The 17,412-nt window shown below is 34.6% G+C and overlaps 1 protein-coding gene across 4 annotated transcripts in view; it reads right to left on the bottom strand.

Annotated features, from left to right (window-relative positions):
* Positions 1-17,116, bottom strand: part of PPIL4 (peptidylprolyl isomerase like 4) — a 35,717-nt gene extending 18,601 nt beyond the window's left edge. The window contains exons 1-10 of one of the 4 annotated variants that reach the window (XM_006185444.3): positions 16,962-17,116; positions 12,094-12,161; positions 11,942-12,006; positions 11,537-11,654; positions 10,773-10,915; positions 10,154-10,250; positions 9,259-9,375; positions 6,879-7,003; positions 5,217-5,283; positions 662-773 (exon numbers count right to left, since the gene is read on the bottom strand). In XM_006185444.3, coding sequence (XP_006185506.1) covers positions 662-773; positions 5,217-5,283; positions 6,879-7,003; positions 9,259-9,375; positions 10,154-10,250; positions 10,773-10,915; positions 11,537-11,654; positions 11,942-12,006; positions 12,094-12,161; positions 16,962-17,031 — 982 coding nt within the window. In that variant the 5' untranslated portion in view covers positions 17,032-17,116. The other 3 variants (XM_032485126.1, XM_032485128.1, XM_032485127.1) reach the window with 3 other exon arrangements.
* Between the last annotated feature and the right edge of the window lie 296 nt (positions 17,117-17,412).

Genomic DNA, 17,412 nt, shown 5'->3' on the forward strand with positions numbered 1-17,412 from the left:
CTAAAGGAGAAAACTCTGTGTGTATTTCCTTTTTTAGAGGAGAAAACTATATATACATAATATATATACAGGAAAAACATGAAATTCTAAACATCAAATAAATATATACTATATATGTGTATAAACATACATATTTAAATATGTGAAATTATATGTATTTAAAGAATATATGTAGAAGGTTACAAAAGAAACAGGTAGCAGAGGCTGCCTCTGGGAAGGGAAACTGGGTAGAGGAGCAGGAGTGGAAGGGAGACTGTGTTCCACCACCTTTTCATAGATCTTTTCAATTTTGTACCATATGGCAACTAAAACAAACACTCTTAAGAAAAAAAAAAATTTTTTTAAGAGTTTTGCCTCTAGAAGAACCAAACCACCACCAGGTCATAATACCTGCTTTGGAAACATGTCATGTCTACAACGGGTAATTGTAAGTAATTAGTTACAGTCAAACATAGAAAATATATTCATCATCAGTTTAAAATACACATAATGCACATTCACACACACCCTCTTCTATCTTACGTGCCAGACAAGTTACGTGAAATCAAATGGCAGCAGTTACACCACTGAACATCTCTAACAGCACTGTCAAAGGAGACACATACACACACGCACAAGCATGCAAAGCAGAACAGAAACAAAGAAAGATGAACCAACATACCTTTTCCTTTCCATTTAACCTTTGCAACAGACTGGCTAAAGTCCACATGTATTCTTCTGTCATCTATAAGTACATTATCCATTTTGAAGAACGCTTTCTCACAATCTTCTTCCTGACAGTAATTATAAAAACTCAAGTATAAATCATTATGGAAAAGATTCCTGCAGCTAGAACAAATAGTGAAAGTACAAAAAGTTTCTTGTTACTAAAACTAAAATTTGAATACTTATTTATGCACTGAATGCTGTTAAATGCTTGGGGTCTATTATTTCAATTAACTCTGATAACACAACTCTATGAGGTATTGTCTATTATTACTTCCGTTTTCTCAAAGAGAATACAGACACTTAGAGAGGTACAGAAGTTGCCAAAGGTCACACAATTGGCAAGTATGAGAACCAGAATTTGCACCAAGGCAGTCTGATTACAGTGCAAATACATGTACTTGTCAATAGTGTTATATAAATCCACAATCCCTTTTACTCAAAACCCTAAAATACCCTGAATATTGAAAGCTGTTTTTATAAATTTGGTGTTAAAATCCATGTGACAGCAAAACCTGACCTAGATTTTGGATTATTCCACTAAGTATGAACATTAATTTGTTTCATCAGGGAAGTATTTTTGTGACTATGGAATGCTGACCCAGAGGATTATCAAATAAATTCACAGATATGTGTACATGTACACACACACACACACACATATACACACATAAGAATTACCTTTCTAAATTCTGAAAAAGTTTGAAATGGAAAAAATAGCTATTCCCAAGGGTTTTGGATAATAGATTGTGGGCCTATGATACCAAGGTATGTGTTACACAGAAATTCTTCTGTCAGTAACGTGACGAACCCTACATCTCCATTTCTGACATCTGAAGACTGGAAATGACACATTTCAACCCAGCACTGATCAATTTTCTCCTAGATTCCTGGAAACTCATTTTGTGATCTGGTCACAACTCAACTAGAAACAATTCAAAGAGAAGCAGATAAAAGAACCAGTTATAATCATATTTATTTACTATGTATGTCAAGAATTAAACCAATTATAAACTCCATGACTATATACACAAAGTTTCATTCATCTTTGAATCTATATCATTTAGAACATCATCTGGCACGTGGTAGGCAATTAATGTATATTTGATTAATCTAATTGATTATACTTATAATTCCAGACATAATTCCATCACTGTGCCAATTCCCTAAAGAAAAAGTTCTCTGATACTTTTTTCAGGAGGAGAATATTTGTACTCGATGAATGTATACTCAAACAATAGTTAAGGAATCTCTTCAAAATTGAGATTAAAAATACATATGGAAATTAAAAGGACAAAACTATCCAAATTTTCAATACAATTTCAAGAACAAAGTTGGAGGACTCACACTACCAGATATTAAGACATTGTAAGGTTATAGTAATTCACACAATTTGACAGGGGTGTGAGGACAGACAGACTGGTACAACAGTACAGCATCCAGAAATAAGACTTTACATGTATGTGGACACCTGATTTATGACAAAGGTGGTACTGAAGAGCTGTGTGAACAGGTAACCTTTTTAATGAACTGTGCTGGGTAACCTGGCTATCTGAAATAAGAAAAATGAAATTTAACATGATTCACATAGTACACAAAAATCAAATTTCAGATCTAAATGGGAAAGATAATTTCAGAACAAAGCTTCAAAAGACAGTAAAGAGAATATTTTCATGACTTCGGAGTAGGCAAGTATTTTTAAAACAGGCCATAACATGGAAGAAAAATACTGACAAACTGAACTAAAAATTAGAAATTTCTCCTTATCAAAAGACACCATTAAGAAAGGGGGAAAGGCAATCCACAGAGCAAAAGATGCTTGCAACACATACAACCAAAAAAAGTTTGTAACCTGAAAATATAAAAAATTCTTACAAATCAATAAAAAGGTAGCAAATACCCAATCAAAAAGTGGCCAAGTCTTGAACAGGTACTTCATTTAAAAAAGAACATTCAAAGGACAATAAACATATGAAAAGGGGCTCAATCAGGGAAATGCAAAGTAAAACCACAGTAGAATGTAAAATCTAAAAGACAGACCATATCAAGAATCGGTAAAGATACAGAGTAATAGGGACTCCCACACATTGCTAGTAGAAGTGAAAATTATGACAAACCCTTTGGAAAACTGATTGGAATCATCTCCTAAAGCTATACCTACTCAGCAATTCACTCTTGGATATATACCTAACAAAAATGCATATCTGTACACTGAAAGACATGATAGAAATGGTTTACAGTACTACATTCATAACAGTCAACTGGAAAGGACCCAAATGTCCATCAATAGCAGAAAAGAACTCTAGTTCATATACACACAATGAAATATTATATGTCAATGAAAATTTACATACACACAATAAAATACCATATCAATGAAAATTAACCAAAAAAAGTTAAAAACTATATGCAATAATGTATAAATCTTACAAATGTAACAATGAGCAAAAGAAGCTAGACACAAAAAACACACACTATGTTTACATTGATACCAAGTTTAAAATTAGACAAAATAAATCTATGATACCAGAAGTAGCAGTGATGGGAAGTTACCGGAAGGTGACAGAAGGGGGGCCTCAGGGATTCTGGTAACTATCTTCTGCTAACATTTTTATTTCTTGACTTGGGTGGTGATTTACATGGGTGTATTAACTCTGATAATTTATCAAGATGTTCACTCATGAGCTACACGTTTTCTGTATGTATTTTATTATTCAGTTTTTTAAAAAAATTTGACCAGATTATCCAAAGCATAAAGAACTTGTCTAACATGAAAAAAAAAAAAAGACTCAGTAATGAACACTTAAAAAGAGGTTACCACTCATGAGAATTATGAAGCAGAATAATGTAGTTTAATCTGATTTTCAAGGACAGAGAAAGGCTGCAAAAGAGCCATCAAAAATTGAAATGCTGAATCATGATAAAGAATTCATAGAGTCTAGAATCACCCTACGCTCTATAGTTGACCTATTCGTGGTGAATGGTACACCTGCAGAAGACTGAGAAACACAGGCAGTCATTAGTTTATCTGACAAAAACGAAACGAAATTATACTTGTGAGCAAATCAACAACATAATCCTTAGTGTTAATGATGGAATCACACTGTCAAGTCGACATAAAGTATTCATAGCAACCTGAAGGTAGAGATCTCTTTCCTGCTGACACCAATGTACCCTGTAAGTATTACTTCTGGTACACCTGGCACCAGGTCTAGGTATAATTTGTTACGTGCTGTCCTCCTCAACCATCTATTATTCATCTTGTACCCGTAGGACCTATCACAGTGCCTGAAATATAGGTGTTTGACAAATGCTTTGGAATAGCTGTAACTTAGAATGAGCTACTACTCGACACATGTCAATCCAAAGCTGCATGAAGAAACAGCATAGCCTCACATAATGGCTAAAATCATTAGGAACAGAATCAGACATACCTAAGTTCAAATTCTGGGAGCAAATACAAGCTCTTTTGTTTACCAGATGAAGAAAAGTACAGAAAATAAATAGAATTAATACAAATATTCCTAGTCACTGTATAACTCACATTTAAATTTGATGGGGTTTTTTGCGGGCAGGGGTGTTAATTAGGCTTACTCATTTATTTCTTTTTTTAGAGGAGGTAGTGGGGATTGAACCGAGGACCTTGTACATGCTAAGCACGTGCTCTACCACTTGAGCTATATACCCCCCTCTAAATTTGATGGTTTTTTAAAAATACCGAAAATTTATGAGTATTAACAATGTTTTATATCTGAACAATTTTATAAATATAGGTAGTAGTTAATATTTGTTACATAAAATGTTAACTGAGTTATTAACTATTTCTTTGAAAATAAAACAGCAGGACAGAAGGCTATGACATTCATTGGGTGCATGATTTTAAACAAGTCATCACCACATTGTGCCTCAGTTTACTCATTTAGAAAAGAAGGACAGTACAAATCTCACAGAGTTGTGAGGATTAAATGTAGGTCATGTAGCAAAATGCCTGCTTAAAGAAAGTTACCTGAATACATAAACTATCATTACTATTCTAGATCTAGAAAGTACTAATCCAATACTCAAGTTTTATTCATAAGGAAGGTAATGCCCAGAAGAAGAATTCTAAATAAAATGTCAGGTATCATAGAATAGCTAGTCAGTGACAGAGCTCAGATTAATATCTAGATCTTAACACCCAGTCCACTTTTCTGTTACTCAATTACATATTTACCTAAATAACACTGAAAAATTATTCATAGAATGAGAAAGACTTTACCTGAAACTTAAAAATTTTTATGTTCACATTCACATAGGTTGAACATAAACCTAAAGTAAAACATACACTAACATTAACAGATGTCAAATTTATCCCCTAATTTGAATATAATAAGGTTATTTTTCCAGGTGCCTAAAGAAAGGGGAAACTGATTTTCTAATCTTAGAGACTAAAAAAGTTCTACAATTTTTCACACTTTAATACCATATAAGAACAAAATAAATACAAACAATATATTTATATTATGACCTACTTTTTCAAATTCAATAAAAGCATAACAGAGGGATTCTCCAGTCTTCCAATCCCGGATAACTTCACAACTGAAAGAAAGTTTGGAAAAAAGTGACTTTAAAGAAAAAGCATTTACTCTCACTTTTCAAAAGTAAAAAACAAAATAAGCCAGTTATTAAAGGCAAAGTTAAATTCACAGAACTGTATTTCTCCAAACTTCAATAATAATTATTTTTTTAAAAAATAGTTTACCAGTCTAGTAACTAAATTATTCAGATTCTACTATAAACGTCCTACCTAGGCCTACAATCCTGAATTTCTAAAACATTCAAGAAAGAATAAGATAAAAATATTTAACTGCCCTTTGACAAAAGGAAATTACTGCTAAAAGTTCTTTTAAATCCTAATTTATTTCTAGTCCAAATATAGGTGAATCATAGACTAGCTAATGTTACTGTAGAATAATGTATGTACATTCATACATATAGACATGTTTATTAGCAAACTTCTAATTTGGGGGTTTTGAATTTTATTTTTTAAATTTTTTAAACAACTTAATTGTGGTGTAATTTCTGTACAGTAAGTTACACATATTTCAGATGTACAATTTGATTAATTCTGACAGATGTATACACCTACGAAACTATCACTACAAACAAGGTACCTAACATTTCTATCACTACCTAAAGGTTTTAAATTTTTATATAAACCAAATTCAAATTTAGTCAAATTAGGTATAGTTATTGCACAGAACTAATCCATCTTAAGAACTAAGTGAAAGAGCCAATAAGGTTGGCCCTGGCTTGATGCTTTTTCCTCATGCATCTTAAGCCTCATTTTAGAAACATGAAATAAAACAAAGAAATACAAGGAAGAAAAAGTTATCACTTCACAGCACATGGTTCAGCTGTTAGCAATAATTAAATACACATTAAAATGGAAGGATCTAACCAAAATTATGACATAACCAAAGCAGGAGGCAAGAATGAAGGGGGGAGGACAGAAACAGAAGGGAATCCTCATCTTCCTTAGCAAGAAGTCAGTCTATAATGTCTACAGTTTAAAAAAAAACAAAAATAGCAATAATGGAGTATTTTTTATAAACACGATACATTGTAAGTGGGTGGAGAAATAAAATCAGGTAATATTTTATGGCAAGATTTTTCTTTCAATAGGAAGAATAAAAAATGGCTTCATAGAAGAAAAAAACATGAAAGGAAATTCTAAACATAAAATAATACTTTTAAATCAATTACAAAATATTCCCCTTTCTCATAGAAATACTAGCATTGCATTGATAATGCCAGGAAAATAAATTGAAAGAAAAATTTTAGAAAATTTATATTCAAATTACTTTTGGTTGCTAGAAATTCTAGGGAGAATTTAAATGGACAGATATTTAAAATACTAAAGAAGGTTATTGAGAATAGTAAAGAACTAGACTTAAACTGTTTCATTCACTTCCTGTTTTAGAGTTGAAAATGCCTGTGTTGGTAGTGAGAGACTCATTCAATTCATATATTTTTTTCATACGTATTTTCATTCCCTACCATTCAAAAGACTCATCTGTAAAACTCACCAGTATAAAATTCACCTAGAGTTCACAGACTCAACAAAAATGTCATTAGAAAATGACCAACTAATACCTAACTTTTCTAAATCTTTCACTAATTCTAGAGATTACCTTCTTATTGGCCCAAATCTTGAGAATATTATCTCCAGATCTTCATCTGTGGTTACTGGATTCAATTTACATACAAACAGCACATTTTCTGGAGGTTTAATATCTGCATCAGGTAGGTCTCCCACCTAAATTACAGATAAACAAGAATATAAATCAACTCCTTTGTTTAATTTCCACTATAAATACCCTATCCAGGCCCACAATGTTAATTTCCCTAAAACATCTAAACTTACATTATAAACTGCAGGCTCAGGAAAAGAAAGCTAAATAGACTTCGAAATTCAAAACTCCACTCTTCCTGGCAGTAACAATATTAATAGCCAAAATATTTACCTGACTCTGACTTCGTGTGAATACTGTACTTAGCATTTCATATACATTTTTGCCAATTCTTAAAATAACCATGCAATTTCCATTTTAAAGATGAGTAAAGTGAAATTCAAAAAGGTTAAATAACTAACTTGCCCAAGGCTATACAGTTGTAAGCAACAGAGTTGGGACTTGAACCCAGGTCTACCTGGCTTCAAAGCCCGATTTTATCTCCACTTTTTCTTCCCCAAGTATTTGATATATTTTAAAAAGAATTTATGTAAACTTTACCTAAGTTATGAAGTATGAAAATAAAGGATACCCATGATGCCACCAACTAGCTTAAGAACTAAAATGTCCCCTGATTCCATCAACCCTCTGCTTCCCTCACCACAAATGAGCAATTTTTAGTTTTCCTTTTTGGCTAGTCCCTTACATATCTATAGTTTTACCACATCTCTATATGGTCCCCCAGCCTGCCTTCTACTGTAAGGAAGAGCACTCCTTTATTATCTACTTATCATATATTCATTATTAGTTTGGACTCATGGATTCCTTTTTTTGTTTTTAATAAATAGACTTTTATTTTATTGAGCATTTTTAGGTTTAAAGAAAACCTGAACATGAAGTAGAGTTCTCATGGACTCCACCCTTCTCAACAGTTTACCTTTTTAATTAGCATCTTGCATTACTGTGGTACATTTGTTACAACTGGTGAGCCAATATTGATAGATTATTAACTGAAGTCCATAATTTACATTAGGAGTCACTCTTTGTGTTGTACATTCTATAGATTTTGACAAATGCCATGTATCATACAGAATAGTTTCATGCCTCTAAAAATCTTCTGTGCTCCACCTATTCATCCTTCCTTCCCCCTAACTACTGGCAACCAGTGATCTTTTTCTTACTGTTTGCATAGTTTTGCCTTTCCCAGAAAGTCATACAGTTGGAGTCGCACAGTGTGTAGCCTTTTCAGATTGGCTTCTTTTATTTAGCAATATGTATTTAAAGTTCCTCTATGTCTTTTCATGGCTTAATAGCTCATTTCTATTAATAATTACATAGTATTCAATATGGGTATACCACAGTTTGTTTATCTATTCACCTATTAAAAACATCTTGGTTGCTTTCAAGTTTTGGCAAGTATGAATAAAGCTACTATAAACATTTGTGTGCAGATTTTTGTGTGGACATAATTTTTAACTCATTTGAGTAAATACCTTGGAGCACAATTGCTGGATTGTATCACTCAGCTTTGTAAGAAACTGCTAAATTCTCTTCGAAAGTGAATTACCCACTTTACATTCTCACCAGCAATGAATTACAATTCTAATGTGCTTATTAAACTGTCTGTTTTTAATTTTTTTAAATTCAGTAAAGTTTTCTTGAATTATAATCTTTAACATTTGTTCCTTCAGACTAGTGATGCTAGTATGAATTTTAGAATAATGAATCTAAAAGCTCTACTATATAAAACAATAACAGTAATAAAAACTTAAATTATTATATACCTATTCCAATATTTATTGATAATTTATGTGAATGAAAGGTATACCTTTTCCACAAAAATAAGAAATGGAAAAAATGCCTAGTAGGTCAATTAATCAACTACTAAATAACTCTTCCCCAGATATTTTTAGTAATACAGAAGTGGAGTATATTTTAGAATGTTCAATTTCTGCCTAGGTTTATTTTACCCTATTAAATTCTGCTACTAAATCTCAATACTTGAGATGTATAAAGAATTATTCTTGAATACACCGAAAATTCAGTCCAAAAAAATTCTTTAAAAATGAGGTGGGTATAAACAATTGAGATCCAATTAATATTTGTTAAGTTGGATACCCACTTTCCATTTTTTAAAAAGGCCCTTGTCACTATATTGATAATGGAATCAAATTTGTTTACTTTCATATGTATTATTATGTCATATAAAATTCAATCCAGAAAAAAATTCTTAGCTAAATTTTTAATATTTTAAGACTATCAAAAAGCCAGAAATAAACTCACAGAGAATATGTATTAAATATATTGCAGAAAAAGTGTTTGAACAAAGTAATTATCTTACCATTTCTAACAGAATAGCCTGAGTTTTGGCTTCTTTTTCTGCCTTTATTTCTTCTACTTCTTCAGCTGATCTTCCTTTGAAATCATCTATTTCTTCATCTGCTCCTATTCGACCACTCTGTAAGGCAGAAGTTACTCAGATATACATTTAAAGAATAGAAACATCTAAAAAACATGGGAGACATTATGCTTTATTCTTAGTTTCAGCAAATATGTTAGAATAGAACACATTTGTTTCACAAATGTGAAACAAACTTACAAACTTATGAAAACTGGTTTAAATTAATTCAAAAATTACTAGCCAGACTAGGCTTCTAATTTATTTTTAAATCAAAATAAACATTTATATAAAAACTGCCTGATATCCAACTAAGAGCTGAATACAGAAGATAAATGATCTTAGAAATTAAGCATCAAATCCCAATTATAAGGAAAATTCAGCTTTGAGGAAACCTAATAAACAGAAATTTATACATTTAAAGACCTGAAGGAAATGTCTCCTTTATTCCACAGAGATTTCTGGGTTCTATCTTGGCTCCAGAGTATCCCCAGTTGAAAAGTTCCTTCGCAAGATGATAATTTAATTTAGCCTTAAAGCTACATACACTCTTATCTAGAGTTAAGAGATAAGATAAACATTTTCCCAAGGTGTTCATATAAACTTCCAGAGCTAAAGATGTTCTGGTGGAACAGAAACTAAAGAAAGAATATTAGGGAACTAGATACCTAGAAAATGAGTATCACCATGGAAGAGAAAAAAAACTCTAAATTTGTCCTAGTATTATTGATCAAGCAGGATAATCATCCTGAAGAAATAAGTTCAATAGTCTATAAAGGGAAATCTATGCAAAGCACTAATATGTGTGTATGTTCAATCACAAGATGACTCTACTTACATCTAGTTGCTCCCTTGTGGGTTCTGGTGATCGATCAGGAATTAATAAATCAGGAGGGTCATCAAATGGATCATCTAAAATCACTGTATGATTTATCCTTACAAAATAAATCCAAGTCAAATGTTACGTGTATGTTATTTCAAAACCCATGTTTTACTTTTTATAACAGTAACAAATGTTTTAAGTAACTCTAATGCCAGAAAAACTGTAAGTTCTTAAATGTTATTGCACAAGGATATTACTAGAGTATACTTTCACAATTATTGTACTATTTTTCATTGTTTGACCCTATATTTACTACTCTACATTACACTAAGATATAATATGAATGTGTAAATCTTTGTGATTTTGCCATATTTCTCAATAATCTGTATTTTTAAAAAACTAAATTAGAGGATTAATAATTCCTCCTGACATAAGCAATTATAAATAATTAGTACAAGTACCTTGTTTTTTTTAAAAATAGGTCTTCTCTATTACAAAGATTCTTAGAGTCTTGTATTAATTCACAGTTCAGAATTATCCAAAAATCAATACTCTGTACGCCATCACCTCTACATATCAAACAACACAGCATCAAAACATTCTAGTACATTCAGATAGTAAACCGTAACCATACCTGATATCTTGATATGGTACAAAGTCCTTATCAACAAAGGTCTCGTTAATTTTCTTAATTATGTCCATGCCTTCTGTCACCTCACCAAACACTGTGTGAACACCATCAAGGTAATCTAGATTATCTCCTGTAGTAATAAGAAACTATATAGAAAGACATAGAATAAACACAAAAATATATATGTAATTCAAACTGAAATCAGTTACACACTGACAAAAAATACACAAAAGTAAGACTCTATATTAACTGCAAGAATTGTCACTAGTACTAAGTAAAAAGCACAAAGCTTGAACATAAAATATCAACACATACACAGACGCTCTCCTAACTGTTCAAAATACTTGAACAAACCAAATCTCAGTTTCTTCACATGTAAACTGTGAGAAAAAAAAAGCTTCTACCCCAATGGGGCTGTTGTGACAATGAATTAAAGTGCTCAACATAACCTGTTTTGAAGTAAGTAACAAACACTGAAAGGAAACAGGCCACAGTGTGAACAGTGACGATCCATGAAAGTGGGGCTGGGCTTGTGGGTAATGTTATTTTCTCCTTCATACTTCTCTGTATTTTCTAAATTCCTCGCAACGGACATGCCTTACGTTTAAAAGAACAACATAATAAAGCTTTTTTTATATGGAAAAAAATAGTGCAATCTTTTTCTTCTAACAAATACCTTTGATCAAAATTCTCCCCTCATGATAGTTTAAAAAGATAATTTTCTGGGATCCCTCCAGCAAAACTCATCTCCTCACCCATTTCCTAACCTGAGATCCATGCTGATCGCTGCCATTGTTCACCATGGACACAGTGCCTTTCTTCTTGTGCTTAATTCTTGGCACTTTTTCAGCCTCAAAAAAGCTTGCTTGATCGCCATACAGTTGACTAAAAATACACATAATAAGGTTATAAAATATAAGTACTTTCAACATGAAATACAGGACTAGAGTTATATATAGGGCACTAGAGTTAGCATATAGAGTTACCATTTCTTTATAGAAATGCCACTATGATTCAAAATAGTCTTTTTTTTTTTTTTGCTATAGACATTTATGGAACTTGGGGGAAAAATCTATACTTGAACCATATTTTAAGATGCAGATTGAAACATGCTAGTTAACATTGTTAAGAGGCAAATCTATTTTCACTCATTTAAAAATAAAAGAACTTACCCAAAAACAGATTCTCCTCCACGGCCAGTCCCTGTTGGATCACCAGTCTGTATGATAAAATCCCTCTGTAACATTTAGGATGCTTTGTTAATTCACAGAGTTTGCTAGATGGTTCCAGTAACAAAGAATATGACTAATATCCACTAACTCACCTGTACATTGTGAATAAGGCAATAATTGTAATATTTTATTTTACACAACTTCAGGAAATTCAAACAAGCTGAAAGAAAGTAAATACTAAGTTTATTACAGTAGTTCACAAATACATTTTTAACCAAGTAAAAGTACAGTTAGTGTAATTTAATTTCTAAATTATCATACAAACCCCCCCAAATAGTCAAATGTCCCAAGCCATTAAAAAAAGGTAGTAAGTTTAGAAAAAGGCAATATATTTCAAATTCTTTTTATTCTCTTTTTCTTTGGATTTCTTGGGCATCTGAGCTATGCAGAAAACTGAAACTTATCTCGGATAAGCAATCGTTTATTGATGGATTAACTTTGCAAGAGAAAAAAAGAAAACTAAAGATATTATGATAGGAAATAATTGAACAGAGTATCTTGAAAATCAATACAGATTGTGTAAATTAGAGAATCAAATATCTGGGACCATTTTTTTTTTTACAATGATTGAGTAGCTCTTCACAAAAATCCATACACTTTCAGCTTTCTGAAATAAATTCACTCATTTATCCAATAAATATTGACTGAGTATCTTCTAGGTACTTGGCACTGCTGTTAAGTCAAATGCCACTAAACCTTGGTCTCTGCCCTTAACAAGTTCACAGTCTAGTTGTAGAGAAATAGGCTCACAAGTTCTCAAGGCACTAAGCTAGAAAACAGACAGAAAGATATATTAGGCAGTACCTGCCCCCAAGGAGCTTCTAAACCAAGGTCCTTACACCTGAATACAAATAGTTACATACTGGGCATACCTGATAATACCACTTGTGTATTTAAATAGTACGACAGTAAAAAGTGGTTTTAAAAATGCCACAAGAGTTGAAAAGATAGATTGTTCCTGGCTAGGGAAATGAGAAGCCCTCACGGAGGCTTAAGGTGAGCATTAAAAGAACTGGATTGGCAGAGAGTTAAGAGCGGACATTTCAGGCCTGGAAGACATTATGATATGGTCTAGAAGTGGGAATTTAAATGTTTGGGGGAGGGTCCAGAAGACTGGTATAACTTCTATAATACTCCAGTATTACAGAGTAATAGAAGATAAAAAGGCTAGAGGGGTAAGGTAGGGCCAAGTTACTGGAGGGTCTTGAATATCAGGCTTTTGATCATTTTTTCTAGAAAAATATATTTCTGGGCTTACTATTCAACATATAGGAATAGTCCTTTAACTAGAAAACAAAAATAATGGACCTAAGCAGTGATCATCAGTGGCTACCAAAATCTTAACAGGAACACCGTAACAGGTGTACCAAGTTAGACAAGCTTAAACCCACTAATCAATTTTAACATCACAAAAAGATCCAACCAGACATCAAGTGCCTCCTGAATGTGATATAGTTGAAAGTAGAGACTAGCTTATATGAAATATTCTTGCCAAAAACATTAAACCTGAATCTGATCAAGGTTCCAGATCCAAGGAAGCAATTTATGAGAAACAGAAGGAATAGAAGAATGTTAAAAAAATATATACAACAAGGATGAAATCAGTGAAATCCAAAATGAGGAAAATGCTACAGAACAAATGACCCAAATTCTTTCTCAAAATTTTTTCAGGGAAAAAAATGGGAGAGGGTGCCAAGGGGAACCTACAGATTAAAAGATATTTAAGAGACATATAAACCAATATAATATATGGACCTTCCTACAGAACTGAAGACACTCTTACCACATAATCATGTTCTTTGGTATTTACCCAAAGGAGTCGGAAACTTAGGTCTAAGCAAAAACCTACACATGGATGGTTATAGCAGCTGTATTCATAACTGCCAAAATTTGGAAGCAATCAAGATGTCCTTCAGTAAGTGAATGGATAATCTGTGGTACCATCACAATGCAATATTATTAAACACAAAAAGAAAAGAGATATCAAGCCATGAAAAGCCATGGAGGACTCTAAAATGCATTTCACTCAGTGAAAGAAGTCAATCTGAAAAGGCTACATATTATATGAGTCCATCTATATAATATTCTGGAAAAAGCAAAACTATGGAGACATTAAAAGCTAAGTGGTTGCCAGGAGCTGGCAGGGGAGGGATAAACAGGCAGATCACAGAGGATTTTTAGGGCAGTGAAACTATTCTGTAAGATACTGTAATGGTGAATTCATGTCACTATACATTTGTCCAAACCCACAATGTATACCACTAAGAATGTACCCTAATGTAAACAATGGAAGTTGGGTGATAATGAAATGTCAACATAGGTTCATCTAAGGTACCACTGTAGTAACAAATGTACAGTATATACCATGTTACATGGTACAAACATTACAAATGTATTACAGAAGTACTACTCTGGTGGGAGATACTGACAATAGTGGTGGCTGTGCATGTGTGGGGTACGGGACAGAGGGGAAATCTCTGTACTTTCACCTCAGTTTTGCTATGAACCTTAAACTGCTCTAATAAAGTCTTAATTTTTAAAAAGGTGGGGGAGAACCTGCAGATTAAAAGGTATTTTTGTCAACTAATATAACATATGGCCCTTGTTTGGATCCTAATTCAAATTACCAAATATTCTTTTAAATGCCTAAGAAATAATAGAAAAATATGAATGATACTAAGGAATTATTGCTTATTTTTTAAGATGTGATAATTTGTGGTTATATTATCTTTTTTTAAGTATCATTTAAGATACAAATTGAAATAATTACAGATTAAATAAATGCCATGTAAAAAATTTATTATAAAAAAACCCACTGGAGGTGGGGATATAAATGAAACATGTATTCACAACTGTTAAATGAAACTGATCATCAGGACATGAGGGTTCATTTACATGATTCTTTCTATTTCTGTATATGTTTCAAGTTTTCTATAATAAAAAGTAAAAAAGGGGGAAAGAAAAAGAAGAGAGAGGGAGGAAAATAATTCTGAATATATTTACCATAGATTGATAAGTAGTTATACATATAAGTAGATAATCCAATCACATGCTTACAAATACATACACAGGGTGGAACTTAAGTTTTTAGTGTTCCAAGCTATCTTTGCAGAAACACTGCTTGTCCATTCTGTGTTAATCAGATGGGGTAACCCTACCTCCCTTTTAGTTTCTCACAGTTCTAGAGAAAAATGTCCAATCACTTGCCAGGTGCTGCTCCAAGTGGAGAGTGTCAAATTCAAAGCAAAGCAAAACCAAGAGATTAAAAAAATACAATTCCCTATAAGATCCTGTGAACCCCTGGACCCTGCTATCCTTAAAGCTTACCTCAGTAACATGAGGCAATCGATTATTTTCTTTGAGCCAGTTTGGGCTGAGTTTCTGCCACTTGCACAAAGAGAGAGTCCTAATGCAAGTCCTAATGCAAAAGAGTAATGCAACAATGCAATTTGCATTACTCAATATAATGAATGTTTGGTGTGTGCCCTGAAAGTGTCAGACAGTGCACTAGGTGCTCAGGATATAGAGATAACTAAGGCACAGTCCCGGCTCTCTTAGAGTTTACATTCTTGAGAGGAGACCAAGACTTGCAAATAATTCCAGGACAAGAGGTAAATGTTACAACAAAATACCTGTTGTGTGATTTATAAAAGACCTGAGACAGAACAGAAGAAACCGATCTAACTCTGCTTAGGGACACGGGAGAGCCTCACAGAAGAGATCATGCTTGACCTGTGATGTGAAGAGTAAGCAGGAAGTTTGCCAAAAGGACAACAGTGGAGAGAAATGTAGGGTAGAGGTAATAGTATAAAAAAGGCATTGATGTATGGTTGAGTCTGTAGTGCTGGGGGTGGGGGTGCGGGGATAGCTGAGTGTGGGATAAAGTGTAGTATAGTATGTCAGGAGGCACTCTTACTGTATTGTAGCTTGTTTCATCCTCTTTGATAATCCGCATTCCGGGTGGCAGGACTCCGATAGTAACTAATTTCTTCTGGGCTCCAGTTTCTCCCCACTCTGATACATTCTCCACACTGTTGCCTATTATCTTCCCAAAACAAGAAGTTTGCTACCTCCCTGCTTTTTAAACCTTCCAAAGACTCTGGTCATCATTAGGGCACACAAGGCTATTCACGACCTGACCTAACCTAAAAACGTATACGAGCAGACGCGCAGTCTGCCATTCCACCGTCAAGCCACGCCGGCCTACTTGCTATTTCCATAAAATTCCAAGCAAACTGTTAAGAAAACCCTCGTTCCCACTCACCTTTGAAAGAACAAGTTCAAGTGTTCTGTATTCTTTGCTAGCTTCGCTTCCCCCGCCCACAACCAGGAAGAATTACTCCAGTTCTCTGGTTTCCATGGCAACGTTCTTCCACTACAACACTTAAGAAATTAAATGGGCTGCCGCGCCTCCTTCCCACCAATGGAAAAACAAGACCCTGAAGGGCAAGACGCCCATCCCTGGGCTTGGCACGAAGTCTCGCACAGTGGACGGTCAAGGAGTGTTTGTTAAGGTTGGGTGCACACCTCCGGACAGCCCTTTCTCCATCCAGGAGGGATGTCCATACTCACTGCTCCAAGCCCAATTTCCCTGCTTTCGTAAAGACTTACTGATTACACACGAAGAAATATGAGTTGTGTTCCTCTGGCTAGTAAAACGCAGTAAAGCCACGGGAGCTATGGGCATTGTATACGCAGCCTGTATCACACACATACACAGAGGTATTTAATAACCACAAGTACCCGCCACTCGACTGGCCATCACCGGATGCGGGAGAAGGGCTGCTCCTCGAAAAAAAAAAAAAACTTTTCTAACCAAGACCCTCTAATGAAACAGCCCGGTCGAGGGCACCAGCAGCCCAGAAGCTGGAACCAGTCTAAACCGGAGACTAGGCAGAAAACGCAAAGTGGGGAAAGGAGACCGATGCCCAGCAAGAGGTGAGCTGGGCTCGGGCCTCACCGCGCGGCCGCTCCTCCGTGTACAAGTCGATGACGACGTCGCCCAAAGTGGTCTCCAGCAGAACCGCCATGGCGCCTGCTCCTCCTCTGCAACAAGCCCGGGGGGTGACAGGCGCAGCCGGACGTCATCTACGCCACGCGTCACCCTCGGCGCGACGCCTTTTTACGTCATCCTTCCGGCGACACCGCCCTCTTCCGGGAGTCTCCTTATTGCTGCTCCGGTGGGTGTCACTCCCCGCCCTGCCGTGGGTCCCCGCCCCTTGCGCGGCCCTTTTGAAAATCCTTGACAGCCCTTGGCGACTGGCGCGGAAGACTGTCACTCAAAGAGGCTTCTGTGAAGAGTTTTGTGCCCGTTTTGTGTCCATCTGATGAACAGGGCGGACCTCTGAGCGGCCCTTTAATGCTCCTCAGGCCATCTCCGTCGAAGCCCGAGGGCGGCTGCAGCGCCATGT

This window comes from Camelus ferus, chromosome 8 (assembly GCF_009834535.1).
Source record: "Camelus ferus isolate YT-003-E chromosome 8, BCGSAC_Cfer_1.0, whole genome shotgun sequence".
Lineage (NCBI taxonomy): Eukaryota > Metazoa > Chordata > Mammalia > Artiodactyla > Camelidae > Camelus > Camelus ferus.